Source organism: Chiloscyllium punctatum, chromosome 44 (genome assembly GCF_047496795.1).
Source record: "Chiloscyllium punctatum isolate Juve2018m chromosome 44, sChiPun1.3, whole genome shotgun sequence".
Classification (NCBI taxonomy): domain Eukaryota; kingdom Metazoa; phylum Chordata; class Chondrichthyes; order Orectolobiformes; family Hemiscylliidae; genus Chiloscyllium; species Chiloscyllium punctatum.
In genome coordinates, this window is record NC_092782.1 from 62,423,291 (window position 1) to 62,439,912 (window position 16,622).

A 16,622-nucleotide genomic window follows, 5' to 3' on the forward strand; every position below is an offset into this window, starting at 1 on the left:
CCAGGGAGAGAAACTGGTCTAGCAGGTTATTGAATTGCCATTGTGGCAAATATTTCAAAGTACATATACAGGAGTGTACAAATAGTCCACTTGTCAATCAAGTTCAAGAAACTGCTTAAAAAAATCTTGCTTGATATTTGATTAATAACTGATGGGTTTGGATCAATTCAGGAGTCAATAGTCTGAGCTGATTCTTATTCTAAATTGTGATATGCTATTCTGTTTTATTTGGAGCCAGCTCTTTAGTCTGATATTGCGCTATATTGATGTAAGTACTGCTCAATTTCTCTTCTGTATTGCTGAAGACTGAGCTTCCAGGTGGTTTGTCTTAGTGTTATGATAATAACAGTAATCCTTATAATGGATGGAGATTTAAGGGTCCTGGCTGCTGGCTGCTGGTTGCAACCAGAATAGCATTGTCCAGATAATCCTTTGGTCTGCTAATGTCTGATTCCTTATATTAAATAACTTCTTTAAAAATGTGCTAAGCAGTGCCTTAACATATTAAAAGAAGATTAGAATGGTTAGGTGTTTGTTTTAACCAACACAGACTTGATGGGCTGATGGGCCTATGATCCTCTGACATTGGCCTTCTTAAACAGTGGTAAACATGTGTAACCAGTGGAAACTTGCCATGCTCGTTTTATCAATGCAGGTTGGGGCCAGATTCCAATTTGATCTATTTTTAAACCAAATAAAGATTGTGGTAATTATGCTGGATATGTCCTGGCTCCAAATAAAACAGAATAGCATATCGCAATTTAGAATACGAGTCCGGTAAGACTCCTGAATTGATCCAAATCCATCAGTTATTAATCAAATATCAAGCAAGGATTTTTTAAGAGCAGTTTCTTGAACTTGATGGGCAAGTCTACAATTCCTCATTCTTTTCCACTAATTTGGTTGATTTCAGTTGAATTGTGAAGCAAATGGAAACTTGGCAATGGATGTGCAGGTTTATTTGAATGGTGCAATGCAGTTTAGAAAAAGGTCAGGATTTCACTTTTCTCCAGTGGCTTATAACTTCAACTTTTGTTCCGACTGTATGATTGGACAGTTTGCGTTTGTTTAGCTTCATGCCAAGCAGAGCGGTAGATGTTTAGAACTGTCTTCACAAATGGCAATTGATGCTAGATCAGTAGTTAAGTTTAAATCTCAGATTTTTTTAGTAAGCAAAGATATTAAGGGATATGGATCAAAGGTAGTGATATAGAGTTTAGGCCAAGGATTAGCAATTGTCCCATTGAACAGGCTCAAGGGGCTGATTGGCCTACTCCTGTTCCTAGTTTGTAAGAATACTCTTAAAGAGAAGTAGCAGAAAACAATAAGATTAAAGGGATGGATTGGGGGGAGGGATAGAGCATGCATAGTATTTCCATTGGAACACTGCAGGTAAATAAATCATTGCAGACAGCTTTCACGTTCATTAGTGGCATTTACCTGTGATTATTAACCTCCACCAAAAATCATTGCCAGCTTATTGTGTAAAATTAAACTGAGAATGCTGGAGAGTCAAAGTGACACTCCATCACAATTGAACTCTCCAGTTGCTGCCTGACTTGCTGAATTTTTGCACCAATTTCCTTAGATTAGATTCCCTACAGTGTGGAAACAGGCCCTTCAGCCCAACCAGTCCACACCGACCCTCCGAAGAGTAACCCAGACTATGACTTGATTTGATTTCCAGCATCTACCGTATTTTGTTTCTGTTCAGTCTATTGGGAGCAGAAGTAGGCCATTCAACCCATTGAGTTTCTGTCTGATTCAATGAGGTCATGACTGATCTAATAACCTTCGACTCCACCTTGCTGCTTTTTCCCTGTGACCCTTGATCCCCTTCCTGATTAAAAATCTGTCTATCTCAGCCTTGAACATACTTAATAATCCACTCTCAATAGCTCTGTGTGGTTAGGAATTCCACAGATTCACATCCCTCAGCGGAGAATGGGAAGGTATTTAATTGGGGGAGAGGACGTTATACTGCTATTAGACAGGAGCTGTGGGGTATAAATTGGGACCAATTGTTCAATGGGAAATGCATATCTGAAATGTGGAGGCTGTTTAAGAAGCATTTGTTGCGAATGTTGGATAACTTTGTCGCACTGAAACAGGCAAGGAATGGTAAAGGGAAGTAGCCTTGGGTAACAAGAGAACAGGAGCTTCTCATCAAGAAGAAGAAGGAAGCTTACTTAAGGTTGAGGAAGCAAGGATCTGGCACAGCTTTACAGGATTACAGGGTTGCTAGGAAAGAACTCAAAAATGGACTGAGGAGAGCTAGGAGGGGGCAGGAAAAAGCCTTGGCAGGTAGGAGTAGGGAAAACCCAAAGGTGTTCACGTGAGGAATAAGAGAATCTGAATATAGGTTTGCTTGCTGAGCTGGAAGGTTCATTTTCAGACGTTTTGCTACCATACTAGGAATAAGAGAATGATCAGAGAGAGGATTGGACCGATTAGGGGAGGCCATAAATGAGTTTTTTGCTTCAGTATTCACTCAAGAGAGGGAACTTGTTGATAGTGAAAACACTGTGGACCAAGTTAATAGTCTTGAACAGATTAAGAAAATGGATGCGCTGGAAATTCTGGGAAGCATCAAGATAGATAGGTCCCCAGGATCAGACCAGGCATATCCAAGGTTACTACAGGAATTGAGGAATGAGATTGCTGCGCCTATATGATGACACGGGAGTAGTACCAGATAATTGGAAGGAGGCGAATGTTGTTCCTCTGTTCAGGGAAGGGAATAGCGAAATCCCTGGAAATTACAGTCCAGTCAGTCTTTCTTACGTCTGTGGTAAACAAGGTACTGGAAAGGATTCTGAGAGATAGAATTTATGACTATTTGGAAAAACATAGTTTGATTAAAGATAGTCAGCGTGACTTTGTGAGGGGTAGGTCATGCCTCGCAAGCCTTATTAGGTTCCTTGAGGATGTGATGAGAAAGATGACGAAGGTCAAGCAGTGGATATGGTGTATATGGATTTCAGTAAGGCATTTGATATGGTTCCCCAAGGTAGGCTTATTCAGAAAGTTAGGAGGTATGGGATACAGAGACATTTGGCTGTCTAGATACAGAATTGGCTGGTCGAAAGAAGACAGTGAATGGTAGTGGATGGAAAATATTCTGTCAGGAGGTCAGTGACTAGTGGTGTCCCGCGGGGATCTGCTCTTGGGCCTGTGCTCTTTGTAGTTTTTATAAATGACTTGAGTGGGTTAGTATATTTGCCGATGACACAGAGGTCGGTGGTGTTGTAGATAGTGTTGAAGGCTGTTGCAGGCTACAACAAGACATTGACAGGATGCAGAGCTGGGCTGAGAAGTGGCAGATGGAGTTTAACCTGCATAAATGCGAAGTGATTCATTTTGGAAGGTCGAATTTGAATGCTGAATACAGGCAGTGTGGAGGAACAGTGGGACTTTGGGGTCCACATACATAGATTCCCTCAAAGTTGCCACTCAAGTTGATAGAGTTGTTAAGAAGGCGTATGGTGTGTGGGCTTTCATTAGCAGGGGGTTTGAGTGTAAGAGCTGCAAGGTTTTGCTGCAGCTCCATAAAATCCGGGTTAGACCACCCTTGGAATATTGTGTCCAGTTCTGGTTGCCTTATAATAGGAAGGCTGTGGAAGCTTTAAAGAGGGTGTAGAGGAGATTTACCAGGATGCTGCCTGGATTGGAAGGGCATGTCTTATGAAGAGAGGTTGTGTGAACTAGGGCTTTTCACACTGGAGAGAAGAAGAGAGGTGACTTGATGGAGGTGGACAAGGTAATGAGAGGCTCAGATAGAGTAGATACCTTTCCCCAGGGCAGAAATGGCTGTCATGACGGTAAACATTTTAAGGTGATTGGAGGAAGGTTTAGGGGAGATGTCAGAGGTAGGTTCTTTACACAGAGAGTGGTGGGTGTGTGGAATGCACTGCCAGTGGTGGTAGGAGAGTCAGAGACATTAGGGACATTTAAGCGACTGCTGGACCAGCACATGGACGGCAGAAAATTGAGGGGTGTGGAGATTAGGTTGATCTTGGATTAAGATGAATGCTCAGCACAACATTGTGGGCCGAAGGGCCTGTACTGTGCTGGACTAAGTTCTAAGAAGGATATTTGAACTCATTATTCCGGGATTATGCTTCATCCTCTTTTTTTTTGTTGTTCTTTATTTGTTCACTGGACATGGGTATTGCTGGCCAGGCCAGTGTTTATTGCCCATCCTGTATGGAAATAGGAATTAAACAGCCAATCACATTACTGCGTGGATCACTTGTAGCGCTAGACTAGATACGGATGTTTTTTTTCTGGACTGTCAACAACAATTTCATAGACATCATTAGACTCTTAATTCCAGATATTTCATTGAATTCAAATTCTACCTTCTGCCATGGCAGGATTTGAACCTGGGTATGCAGAACATTACCTGCTGCCTGGACTAATAGCCGAGCAATAATAGCACTAGGGCCATTGCTGCCTCTGTTTTAAAAACAGGGTGATTGTAAACAGTGAACTCAATTCAATCAGTGGGGCTGTTAAAAGGTTTATTCTTTCTCCCTGGGAAAAAAAAATGATTCTGCACAGAGAAAAGCTGAGCAAATTGTTTTGTCAAATGTGAACATCGCTGTCAAGTTGATGCAGGTATCTTCCTGAAACAACTTTTGATGAAGTTGAGCTCCATTTAAATATACAGAGCTTAAGCAAAGTCGTTAATGAATACCATTACTTAGCTAATGCCTGCTCACATTAACTTGGGTTGTGCCCAGTGAATTAATAGCTATTACAGGACAGGCCCCTCAGGATATGACAGCTAAGCAAAAGATTTAAAACAAATATATGGGCTAGTACCAATCATTTCTAGCCTTTTAAAAATTAAAGAATGCTCTTGATAGTTTTAAAGCCTTTTTCTCCTGGTTACTTTAGTGGTCGATGTCAATGCTGGAAGTATGTTTACTTTTTCACAAAACAAAATGAAAGGTAAAGTTGCTGTGGTCCTACCCGACCATGGGACTACTCTCTCATCAGAAGGAGACAGGTGGTGGGGGTTTAACCTTGAGGGTCTCCATGCCTTAGGGAAGGGGAGAGGCTAAGAAGGAGAATTCCTCCTGGTAACTTCAGCCGTTGTGGGAATTGAACGCTGTACCTATTTAGTACCAATTAATCTGATCAAACACTGCATGGCACTGGTAAGATGCAAAGCAAAGTTCCCTGTTTGTTGCCCTCGACCTCAGTGGTTTTATCACACTGACTGCTCTTGTATTGTGCTGTGGGTTGAGTGTCAGTTTGATGCTGAATTTAAGAGCTAAGGATCTGACTCTTGAATGGAAAGTGTGAGTTCTGTATATGAAAGATGGCCAAGAGGTTGGAGTCAAATCTTGAAGATTTTGTTTGTTCATCTGTGCCCTAATCTAACTGCGATTAATAAAATGTGTGGATTAAAATAGTTTGAAGCTGAACATCAACGTTTAAAGGAGCAACTACAACAATTTTTTTATGTGTCATGTCTTTAGCATCGATGAACACCTACGGTGAAGATGTGCGACTCCATCAAAAATGGATTCCATAATAAAGAGGGATGACTGAAAGCTGGTTGAAGAGATGGTTCTTAAACAGAACGTAAAAGTGAATAGAAAGGTATAGGGCTTCAGGAAGGGGGTCCGAGAGTGTGGGGTCTTAACTCTTGAATAGCTATCAATGGGGAAGGGAAGGGAGGTGGTGAAGCATTAATGTCAGAGTCAGACAAACCAGTGAATGCAGAGAGATGACGTGGGAGAGCTGGTAGCAGTTATCCGGCTGTGGGAAATTATGACCTATGTGGATGAGAATTTTAACTTCTGACAAAGGAAGACTGGAAACCTCTTTACACCAATAAATACCAAAGTTAAGGGTAACGCGCATTGCATAGAATAGGATGTGGAGCAGAGTAATTGTTTGAGATTGATGGGAGTCAGCATTGGAAGTTTTTATTTATTTTTTTCAATTATGGATGTGGACGTCTATTGCTCACGCCTAGATTTTCTTCAGGAGGTGGTGGGGAGCTATCACCTAGAACTGCTGCAAACTATGTGGTAGGGGCACAACCTTGGTGTTAGGAGAAAGTGTCACCAAGTTAAAATCCTGAAACTCAAAAGAAATGGTGATATATTTTCACATTAGATGGTGAGTGACTTTGGAGGGCTGATGGGGTTTTCCTTGTCCTTCTAGATGGAAAGTGGTCATGGATTTGGAAGGTGTTGTCTACAGAGTCTTGGTGAGTTGCTGTGGTGTGTCTTGTAGATAGTGCACATTGCTGCTACTGAGCGTCAGTGGTGGATGGAGTGGATGTTGGTGGATGTGGCGCCAATTAAGTGGACTGCTTTGTCCTGGATGGTGTCAAGCCTCTTTAGTGTTGTTGGAGCTGCACTCATCCAGGAGAAAGTGAGGACTACAGATGCTGAAAATCAGGGTCAAAACATGTGGCACTGGGAAAGCACAGTAGGTCAGGCAGCATCCAAGGAACAGGAGAGTCAACGTTTCGGGTATAAGCCCTTCATCAGGAATGGGATTCAACAGTCCTCACTTCCTCTCTCTCGTGACTTGTGCCTTGTAGATGGTGAAAAGGTTTTGAGGAGTCAGGAAGTAAGTTATCACAGTGTTCCTAGATCTGAGTTGCTGTTTTAGCCAGTAGCATGATTATGATCCAGTCTTGCTGTGTGTGACCATGGACTGCTTCACTTATTGAGGGATTGTGAATGGTGCTGAATATTGTGCAATTGTCAGTTTGAGAGGTGATTTTACCATGGATTCAACAGCAACCTGTGTGAGGTAGAAGCCGGAATGTGTGATAATCTGGAGGTGAAGTCGATCATTGTGGTGCAGTGCAGTATTTGGATATGAAGCTCAAACAAACTTAAATAGATTTCAGGGATTGGCAACAGGTTACTGACCTGGTGGCCTGAGTGAAGCTGGCATTGGTGATGTGTCGATATCAAAGCTATCCACTGAGTGAATGTTATTCCTCAAGTGAATGGCTGCTTGACAATTTCTTTGTTTCCCTAGTATCGTGAAAGAAATTCTCAATGATTTAAGGTGATCACATGCCAGAAACTACATTTATGGTAAGTTCTGCCTTAAGATAATGTCTCAAGTCTTAATTTGTTGAGTGAATAATGTTAGCAAATATGACTTTATTCTTGATTCGTAGCCAAAGAGAGCCCTGTGTATAAATTTCCACACGGAGTGATTTTTAACTGAAGGAAAGAGGTACACTTGTAATCTTGAAAGTGCCTCTTCTTTTAAACAAGCCTGCCAACTTTTCTTTCAGGAAGCTACAGATCATCATGTCTGATGGCTTAACTAATTTTCTTTGTCCTTGTGCGTGGGAGAAACAATATTTAAGTGAGAATATAATTTACTTTTTTTAAAAAGCAAATACTGTTAGCTTAATCAAATATCATCCTGTCAGTTTTGCCTGGGCTCAGTCGGGTAAGGGTTGGGTTGCTGATATTTATGGGAGGGACAGAATAACTCTTTAAAAATTTGAAACATTTTGGCATTTTCCACTTTTTGAGGATGAGTTGTTAAACTCTGATCAGTAGAATTTGTAATGTGTACCCTTCAGCACCTATTTTTGGATGACTTTCAAACTTCTGAACAATGTCTTGGGGAAGAAAATATTTGTTTGGACTGCCTTTCTGATCCTTGCAAAGTTGTCGTCCCTTGTGCTGATTGTTGGTGGTTAGTGCCCTGTGTTGGATTCCTGTTTAACAGAATGAGAGCCAAATGGTTCTAGGAAGAGGGAGGGGCTGGGATAAAATGAAAACAAATCCTGTCAGTGACTCCTTATCACTCAGTGTGCTCATATTTATTGGTGAACTGCTGTCACAAACAAAAGAGCCATGGGGCTATTAGCAGAATGAAAGACTGGTAAGAACTCATCATTGTTCTTCAGTGTGACAGTGCTTAATGTTTTTAAAATATGAAAAATGCACAACTTTCTCTTTTTGTTTCTCCTCTGAGGGCTCTTGCTTACTGTATCCCAGATGCCATTGCTGCTTTGACCCCTCCTCTGAATATCTGACATTTACATCAGGGGCTGGGTGATTACATCCTGTGGATTATTTGATCAAATCTGGGACTATCACAGCCTGGCTTCCTTGTTCTGCTCGAATAACCATTGCACTCCATGGAGCTTTTTAATAATAGCAGGAAATGTTTATTTCCACCATCTTTAGCCTGGTGCCTTTCCCAAGAAGATTTGGCTCATGCATACGGTAGTTCAGCTTGTGGTATAAGTTTGCCAAAAAAATAATTGAAGCGAAATGCTGTTCTTCTCTTTTGGTGTCTGACTGAGTAAATCCTTCTATCCTTCAGTGGCATATTTTATAATGGAATACTCCCATAAAGTGCCTTGGTACTGATTGCTGTGTCAAGGGTGCTATTTAAACACAATTTATTGCAGTTAAAGCTATGTAATAATCTCGTGCTTGGCTGTGGGCTTTACAGAAGGTAAGTGCGAAAGTACTTAAGTGCAGTTTAGTAAGATTACATATCCAAAGGTATTATTGCTGCAATCAACATTGGTATCAGATCCCATCAGGAATTTGGTCACTTGACCATGGAGAGCAAATCATTATTATGAGAGAGGGCAGGTGATCGCCTACTGGTATTCCTTTGTAGCTTTATACGAAGTGAAAGAGGGAGTGTATGGTCCAAGAAAAGATAAAGCAGGATACTTTCCTGATGATATGTAGTTAAGTACAATTGATTTTATAGAGTCATAGAGATGTACAGCATGGAAACAGACCCTTCAGTCCAACCCGTCCATGCCAACCAGATATCCCAACCCAATGTAGTCCCACCTGCCAGCATCCGGCCAAAATCCCTCCAAACCCTTCCTATTCATATACCCATCCAAATGCCTCTTAAATGTTGCAATTGTACCAGCAATTGCACCACTTCCTCTGGCAGCTCATTCCATACACATACCACCCTCTGCGTGAAAAAGTTACCACGTAGGTCTATTTTATATCTTTCCCCTCTCACCCTAAACTTATTCCCCCCAGTTCTGGACTCCCTGACCCCAGGGAAAAGGCTTTGCCTATTTACCCTATAAGGTTACCCCTCAGCCTCCGACGCTCCAGGGAAAACAGCCCCAGCCTGTTGACCCTCTCCCTGTAGCTCAAATCCTCCAACCCTGGCAACATTCTGAACCCTTTCAAGTTTCACAACATCTTTTCCATGGGAAATATTCCAACAGTAGCTGAACCAATGTCCTGTACAGCCGCAACATGACCTCCCAACTCCTGTACTCAATACTCTGACCAGTAACGGAAAACATACCAAACGCCTTCTTCACTATCCTATCTACCTGTGACTCCACTTTCAAGGAGCTATGAACCTGCACTCCAAGGTCTCTTTGTTCAGCAACACTCCCTCGGACCTTACCATTAAGTGTATAAGTCCTGCTAAGATTTACTTTCCCAAAATACAGCACCTTGCATTTGTCTGAATTAAACTCCATCTGCCACTTCTCAGCCCATTGGCCCATCTGATCAAGATCCTGTTGTAATCTGAGGTAACCCTCTTTGCTGAAAGTTTCCTGAAGAAGGGCTTATGCCCGAAACGTCGATTCTCCTGTTCCTTGAATGCTGCCTGACCTGCTGCGCTTTTCCAGCAACACATTTTCAGCTCTAACCCTCTTTGCTGTCCACTACACCTCCAATTTTGGTGTCATCTTCAAACTTACTAACTGTACCTCTTATGCTTGCATCCAAATCATTTATGTAAATGACAAAAAGTAGAGGACCCAGCACCGATCTTTGTGGCACTCCACTGGTCACAGGCCTCCAGTCTGAAAAACAACCCTCCACCACCACCCTCTCTCTTCTACCTTTGAGCCAGTTCTGTATCATAATGGCTAGTTCTCCCTGTATTCCATGAGATCTAACCTTGCTAATCAGTCTCCCATGGGTAACCTTGTCGAACACCTTACTGAAGTCCATATAGATCACATCTACTGCTCTGCCCTCATTAATCTTCTTTGCTACTTCCTCAAAAAACTCAATCAGTTTGTGAGACATGATTTCCCACGCACAAAGCCATGTTGACTATCCCTAATCAGTCCTTGCCTTTCCAAATACATGTACGTCCTGTCCCTCAGGATTCACTCCAACAACCTGCCACCACCGATGTCAGGCTCACCGGTCTATAGTTCCCTGGCTTGTCCTTACCACCCTTCTTAAATAGTAGCACCACATTTGCCAACCTGCAGTCTTTCGGCACCTCACCTGTGACTATCGATGATATAAATATCTCAGCAAGAGGGCCAGCAATCAATTCTCTAGCTTCCCACAGAGTTCTAGAGTACACCTGATCAGTTCATGGGGATTTATCCACTTTTCCCCATTTCAAGACATCCAGCACTTCCTCCTCTGTAATATGGACATTTTCAAGATGTCACCATCTATTTCCCTACAGTCTATATCTTCCATATCCTTTTCCACAGTAAATACTGATGCTAAATACTCATTTCATATCTTCACCCATTTTCTGTGGCTCCACACAAAGGCTGCCTTGCTGATCTTTGAGCGGCCCTATTCTCTCCCTAGTTATCGTTTTGTCCTTAATGTATTTGTAAAACCCTTTGGATTCTCCTTAATTCTATTTGCCAAAGCTATCTCATGTCCCCGTTTTGCCCTCCTGATTTCCCTCTTAAGTATACTCCTACTTCCTTTATACTCTTCTAAGGATTCACTCAGTCTATCCTGTCTGTACCTGACATATGCTTTCTTCTTTTTAAAACCAAACCCTCAATTTCTTTAGTCATCCAGCATTCCCTATATGTACCAGCCTTCCCTTTCACCCTGACAGGAATATACTTTCTCTGGATTCTCACTATCTCATTTCTGAAGGCTTCCCATTTTCCAGCTGTCCCTTTACCTGCGAACATCTGCCTCCAATCAGCTTTCGAAAGTTCTTGCTTAATACTGTCAAAATTGGCCTTTCTCCAATTTAGAACTTCAACTTTTCGATCTGGTCTATCCTTTTCCATCACTATTTTAAATCTAATAGAATTATGGTCGCTGGCCCCAAAGTGCTCCCCCACTGATACCTCAGTCACCTGCCCTGCCTTATTTCCCAAGAGTAGGTCAAGTGTTGCACCTTCTCTAGTAGTTACATCCACATACTGAATCAGAAAATTGTCTTGTACACACTTAAGAAATTCCTCTCCTTCTAAACCTTTAACACTATGGCAGTCCCAGTCGATGTTTGGAAAGTTAGAATCCCCGACCATAACCATCCTATTATTCTTACAGATAACTGAGATCTCCTTACAAGTTTGTTTCTCAATTTCCCTCTGACTATTGGGGTGTCTATAATACAATCCCAATAAGGTTATCATCCCTTTCGTATTCCTCACTTCCACCCAAATAACTTGCCTGGATGTATTTGCGGGAATATCCTCCCTCAGCACAGCTGTAATTCTATCCCTTATCAAAAATGCCGCTCCCCCTCCTCCCGCCTCCCTTCCTAACCTTCCTGTAGCATTTGTATCCTGGAACATTAAGCTGCCAGTCCTGCCCATCCCTGAGCCATGTTTCTGTAATTGCTATGATATCCCAGTCCCATGTTCCTAACCATGCCCTGAGTTCATCTGCCTTCCCTGTTAGGCCCCTTGCATTGGAATAAATGCAGTTTAATTTATTAGTCCTACCTTGTCCCTGCTTGCCCTGACTGTTTGACTGGCTTCTGTTCTTAACTGTACCAGTCTCAGATTGATCTCTTTCCTCACTATCGCCCTCGGTCCCATTCCCCCATCTTACTAGTTTAAATCCTCCCGAGCAGCTTTAGCAAATTTCCCTGCCAGTATATTAGTCCCCTTCCAATTTAGGTGCAATCTGCCCTTTTTGTACCAATCATTTCTACCCCAAAAGAGATTCCAATGATCCAAAAATGTGAATCCTTCTCCCATGCACCAGCTCCTCAGCCATGCATTCGTCTGCTCTATCCTCCTATTCCTGCCCTCACTAGCTTGTAGCACCAGGAGTAATCCAGATATTACTACTCTCGAGGACCTCCTTTTTAAATTTCTGTCTAACTCCATGTAATCTCCCTTCAGAATCTCAACCTTTCCCCTCACTATGTCATTGGTTCCAATGTGGACAGTGACCTCCTGCTGGCACCTCTCCCCCGTGAGAACGTTCTGCACCCTCTCTGAGACATCTTTGATCCTGGCACCAGGGAAGCAATGCACCATTCTGCTTTTTCTCTGCTCGCCACAGAAACGTCTGTCTGTACCTCTGACTACAGAATCTCCTAACACAGCTGATCTCTGGAACCCGACGTACCCCTCATTGCATTACAGCCAGTCTCAATACCAGAGACTTGGCTGTTTGTGCTACGTTCCCCTGAGAATCCATCACCCCCTACATTTTCCAAAACAGTATATCTGTTTGAAATGGGTATATCCACAGAAGACTCTTGCACTAGCTGCCTACCTCTCTTACCCTTCCTGGAGTTAACCCATCTGTTTGACCATATGTGAGACTTTCCCCCCTTCTGATAACTGCCATCCATCACATACTGTTGCAAATTCCTCATTGCTTCTATCTGTCTCTCCAACCGATCCATTTGATCTGATAAGATTCGCAGCCAGCAGCACTTATGGCAGATATAATCTGCAGTAACCCTTAAACTCTCTTTAAACTCCCACATCTGACAAGAAGTACATATCACTGTAAAGGCCATTTTTGCTCCTTCACAATCCACAACCCAGAAAATAACACTGTCTTATTCCTCTACAAACACTGTCCCAGGTTAAATTCATAGTTATGGCTTACATTTTAAGTTTAATCAAGAGACATATCTCCAAAAACATATAATCAACAAATAACCCACTCTACTCACTAGTGCAGATTCTCTGTAGGCCACACTTAAAACAACAATTAACTTATCTGATTCTGTGCTGTGAACTTCACCCAACAGTTCCTCCAAGATCAGTTGTGAATTTCACTGTTAATTTTCCCAGATGCACTCCGATGTCCAGCGATACATGAATTCAAACAGCAAAGGCAGTAACTGTGCAGGTTCTTGCTCTCTCTCTCTCTCCTGCAATGACCTCTCCATGTGCTTCCTTTGTCTGTTCTTCTCCCTTTTAAAACTGTTATTGTTTTGACTTTTTTTTTCTCCAAAGTTCCAAAACAATGCAACAGCATCTAAAACAGGAATTGCTGCTCCTGGAATTCAAGGAAATCACCACCAACACCTAAAATACTTCAAAAAAGGAGCAGCTGTTACAGCCAGATATTTTTCCCGTCCTCCATCTTGGATATCAGTGAGACTTGGGGGATGAGGTGCATAGATCTTTAAAATGTCACAAACAGCTGGTACTGAAAAGAATCAAGAAAGCTAATACAATGCTGGCCTTTATTTCTCAAGGAATGGAATACGAGGATGTAGAGGTTATGATGCAGTTATACAAAACCTTGGTTAGACCCACTTGGAGTACTGTAAAAGATGGTTTGGCCTTGGAGGGACTACAACAGTTACAAGAATGATACCTGGTCTTCAGAGGTTAAGTCATTAGGAGGGATTATAAAAGTTAGGCCTGTTTTCTCTGGAATTTCGAAGGTTAAGGAGTGATCTGATCAAAGTCTTCAAGATATTAACAGGAAAAGATGGTAGATAAAGATAAACTAGTTCCATTGGTTGTGGATTCTAGAACTAGGGGACATAGTCTCAGAATTAGGGCCAGTCGATTCAGGGGAGATGTTAGGAAGCACCTCCATATACAAAAGGTGGGAGAGGTTGGGAACTTTCTCCCACAAATAGCAGTGGATGCTGTATCAGTAGTTAATTTTAAGTCTGAGAGAGTGGTATGAAGGGATGTGGGCCAAAGGCAGTTATATGGAGATAGGTCATAGATCAGTCGTTGATCTCGCTGAATGCTTCAAGGATTTGAATGGCCTACTCCTGTTCCTAAGTAATTCTCAGCCTTGGAAATGTATGGTTTTGAAGGAAGGTTGATAGTTCAGCTGATAGAATTTAAATTTTCAAGATTACGACAGGGATGAAGGAGTTTATCCATACAATTTGTTCAACATGGTGAAAGAGATTCCATTACCATGGGAATAAAATTTACCAAGGTAGCAGCAAACAAAACTGGATACATTTTCATCATGATGACTACCTAATTCTCCTCTTGTAATATTGCCTTTCTTTGTCATATGTGCCTCATCCACCTATAAATATGACTGCCTTTCCTCTCCCCTTAATAAGAGTCAATAAAGTGTGGCACTGGAACAAAGAAACACAGCAGGTCAGGCAGCACTTGAGCAGCAAGAGAGTCAATGTTTTGGAAATAATCCTCAGGATGAAACGTTGACTCCTTTGCTGCTCAGATGCTGCCTGACCTGTTGTGCTTTTTCCAACACTACTCTGACTTCTCCAGCATCTGCAGTCCTCACCTTCTCCTACTCTCTCCTTAAATAATAACGCAAAGTAAGTACCCAGCAGGTCTGGCTGCCCCTGTGGAGAGAGAAATAGAGTTATTGTTTTGAGTTAAGCATAACCTCTTTAGAACTGGGAGATCTGGGATAGAGTAGAGGGTGGGAGAGATGAAGTCACAAAGATGTCGTGGATGAGAAGGCAGAGGGAGTGGTAATGATTATAATAAGGAAACTAAGCACTAGTCTGAAGTGAGTGTTAGTGACAGCATAATGAACAGCCTTTGTCCAAAAACAAAAGCATGAAGAAACTAAATTGAGATTCGCGCATGGCAAAAAAAATCAAAACCGACCACAGAGTTCATTGTTTGAAACGGTTGAACTCAGTGATGTGGCCTGAAGGCTGTGAAGTCCTGAATTACAAGATGAATAGCTGTTCCTTGAGCTTGTGTTGAGCTTCAGTTGAAAATTATATTCGGCACACGATATCGATGTTAGCATGGGCTGGTAAATTAAAACCAAAGTTAGAGTGGTGCTGGAAAAGCACAGCAGGTCAGGTAGCATCCAAGGAGCAGGAAGATCAATGTTTCGGGCAGAAACCCTTCATCAGGAAGAGCTCTTGCCCGAAACATCGACTCTCCTGCTCCTCGGATGCTGCCTGACCTGCTGTGCTTTTCCAGCACCACTCTAATCTTGACTCTAATCTCCAGCATCTGCAGTCCTCACTTTCGCCTGGTAAATTAAAGTGGCAAATGGTAGCAACCTCATTCAACTACCTGCTTCTAGATGTTCCTTCCAAAGTCTCTACCATGCAGTCTTCCTCAAAATAATCTCCCAAAAACCCTCCTCTTTGGCCAGGCTTTGATCTTATTTCTAGATTCCCCCTTTCCCTGGTTTTACATTTGGTGTATTTCAAATCCTAAAAAAATCACTAGTACTCATCTAAAATTCTACACTGTGTTAAATTTTGTTTCTGGGAGTGGCTTAGCATCAACATAAATGGCAGGCAAAGGACAAATATAGTCGATGACAAAAACACACCATTAATACCAGATTTTCAGAAAGTAAGTCATCTATTTATATGTCTTTTCTGGCTCAGAAGCCCAAAAGAGCTGTAAAGTTGATGAACGTACTTTAGAAGTACAGAGGTTGTGCTGCTGCTAGAAGTTTTGTAACTGAGCTGTGCACAGTAAGATCCCACAAACAGCAATGGGAAATGGAAGGTGATTGGACAGTCTATCATATCGATGATGTGGAGGAGCCAGTGTTGAGCTGAGGTGGACAAAGCTAAAAATCACACAACACCAGGATATAGTCCAACAGGTTTATTTGGAAACACTAGCTTTCGGAGCTCTGCTCCTTCAAAATGTCATCGCATCAGTTGTATGACACTTTTTGATTTTTTAAATATTAATTCTGTGTCTTCTGATCCTGCCCACTAGCTACCTGATGAAGGAGCAGTGCTCTGAAAACTTGTACTTCCAAATAAATACCGGTTGGACTTTAACCTGGTGTTGTGTGATTTTTAGCTTTATCACGTCGATGGTTGAGGAATAAGTGTTGTCTGTTTCCCAATAATGTTTTCCTTTCCTGTAGCGTGATTAAATTTTCTAAAAACATTGAAGGGTTAATTCCATCTAACTCTTCATTGTGCAGAAATAGCACAACCCTGTGAACATCTACATCTGGCAGTTTGGAGATAATTATGTTTGAGATTTGGAAACTCCTATCCCCACACTTCACTTTTGGCAGCTGTTGTGCTGTCCCAGGTCAATTCCTTTCTTTAATGTGATAGACGTTCCTTTTGTATTTTTTTATACAGAATGATTACCACTATGAGTACACAGAATGTGACAACACTGGGTCCCGATGGAGAGTTGCCATTCCTAAATCTCCAGGGACGTGCACTGGATTGCCTGAACCAATCAAAGGCAGAGAATGCTGTAAGTTACTGTTTAAAACTGTTTTTTGGCATAAAACCAAAGTATTTAAGCAACCTTGTCCTGTCGAGCTCCCTATCAACTGTTGCTTTTTCTACAATCACATAGGCATTTAATACAAAAAAATGCATTTTATTTAAACCAAAGCAATTTTTATATTGTAGCTTATTATTTGTGAAGTGAAAGTTGACATAGTCCTAGAGGGCTGTAGAATGATCTACTCTCAGAGAGAGAGAAAGGGTGGAAGTGACAGCTGCTGGTGGGTTTAACATGAAGG

The 16,622-nt window shown here is 41.9% G+C and overlaps 1 protein-coding gene across 1 annotated transcript in view; it reads left to right on the forward strand.

The window, feature by feature from the left end:
• Positions 1–16,622, forward strand: part of elapor2b (endosome-lysosome associated apoptosis and autophagy regulator family member 2b) — a 126,449-nt gene that overhangs the window by 46,307 nt on the left and 63,520 nt on the right. Inside the window, exon 2 of the mRNA XM_072563084.1 lies at positions 16,228–16,348. Coding sequence (XP_072419185.1) covers positions 16,228–16,348 — 121 coding nt within the window. The remainder of the gene's footprint in view (positions 1–16,227; positions 16,349–16,622) is intronic.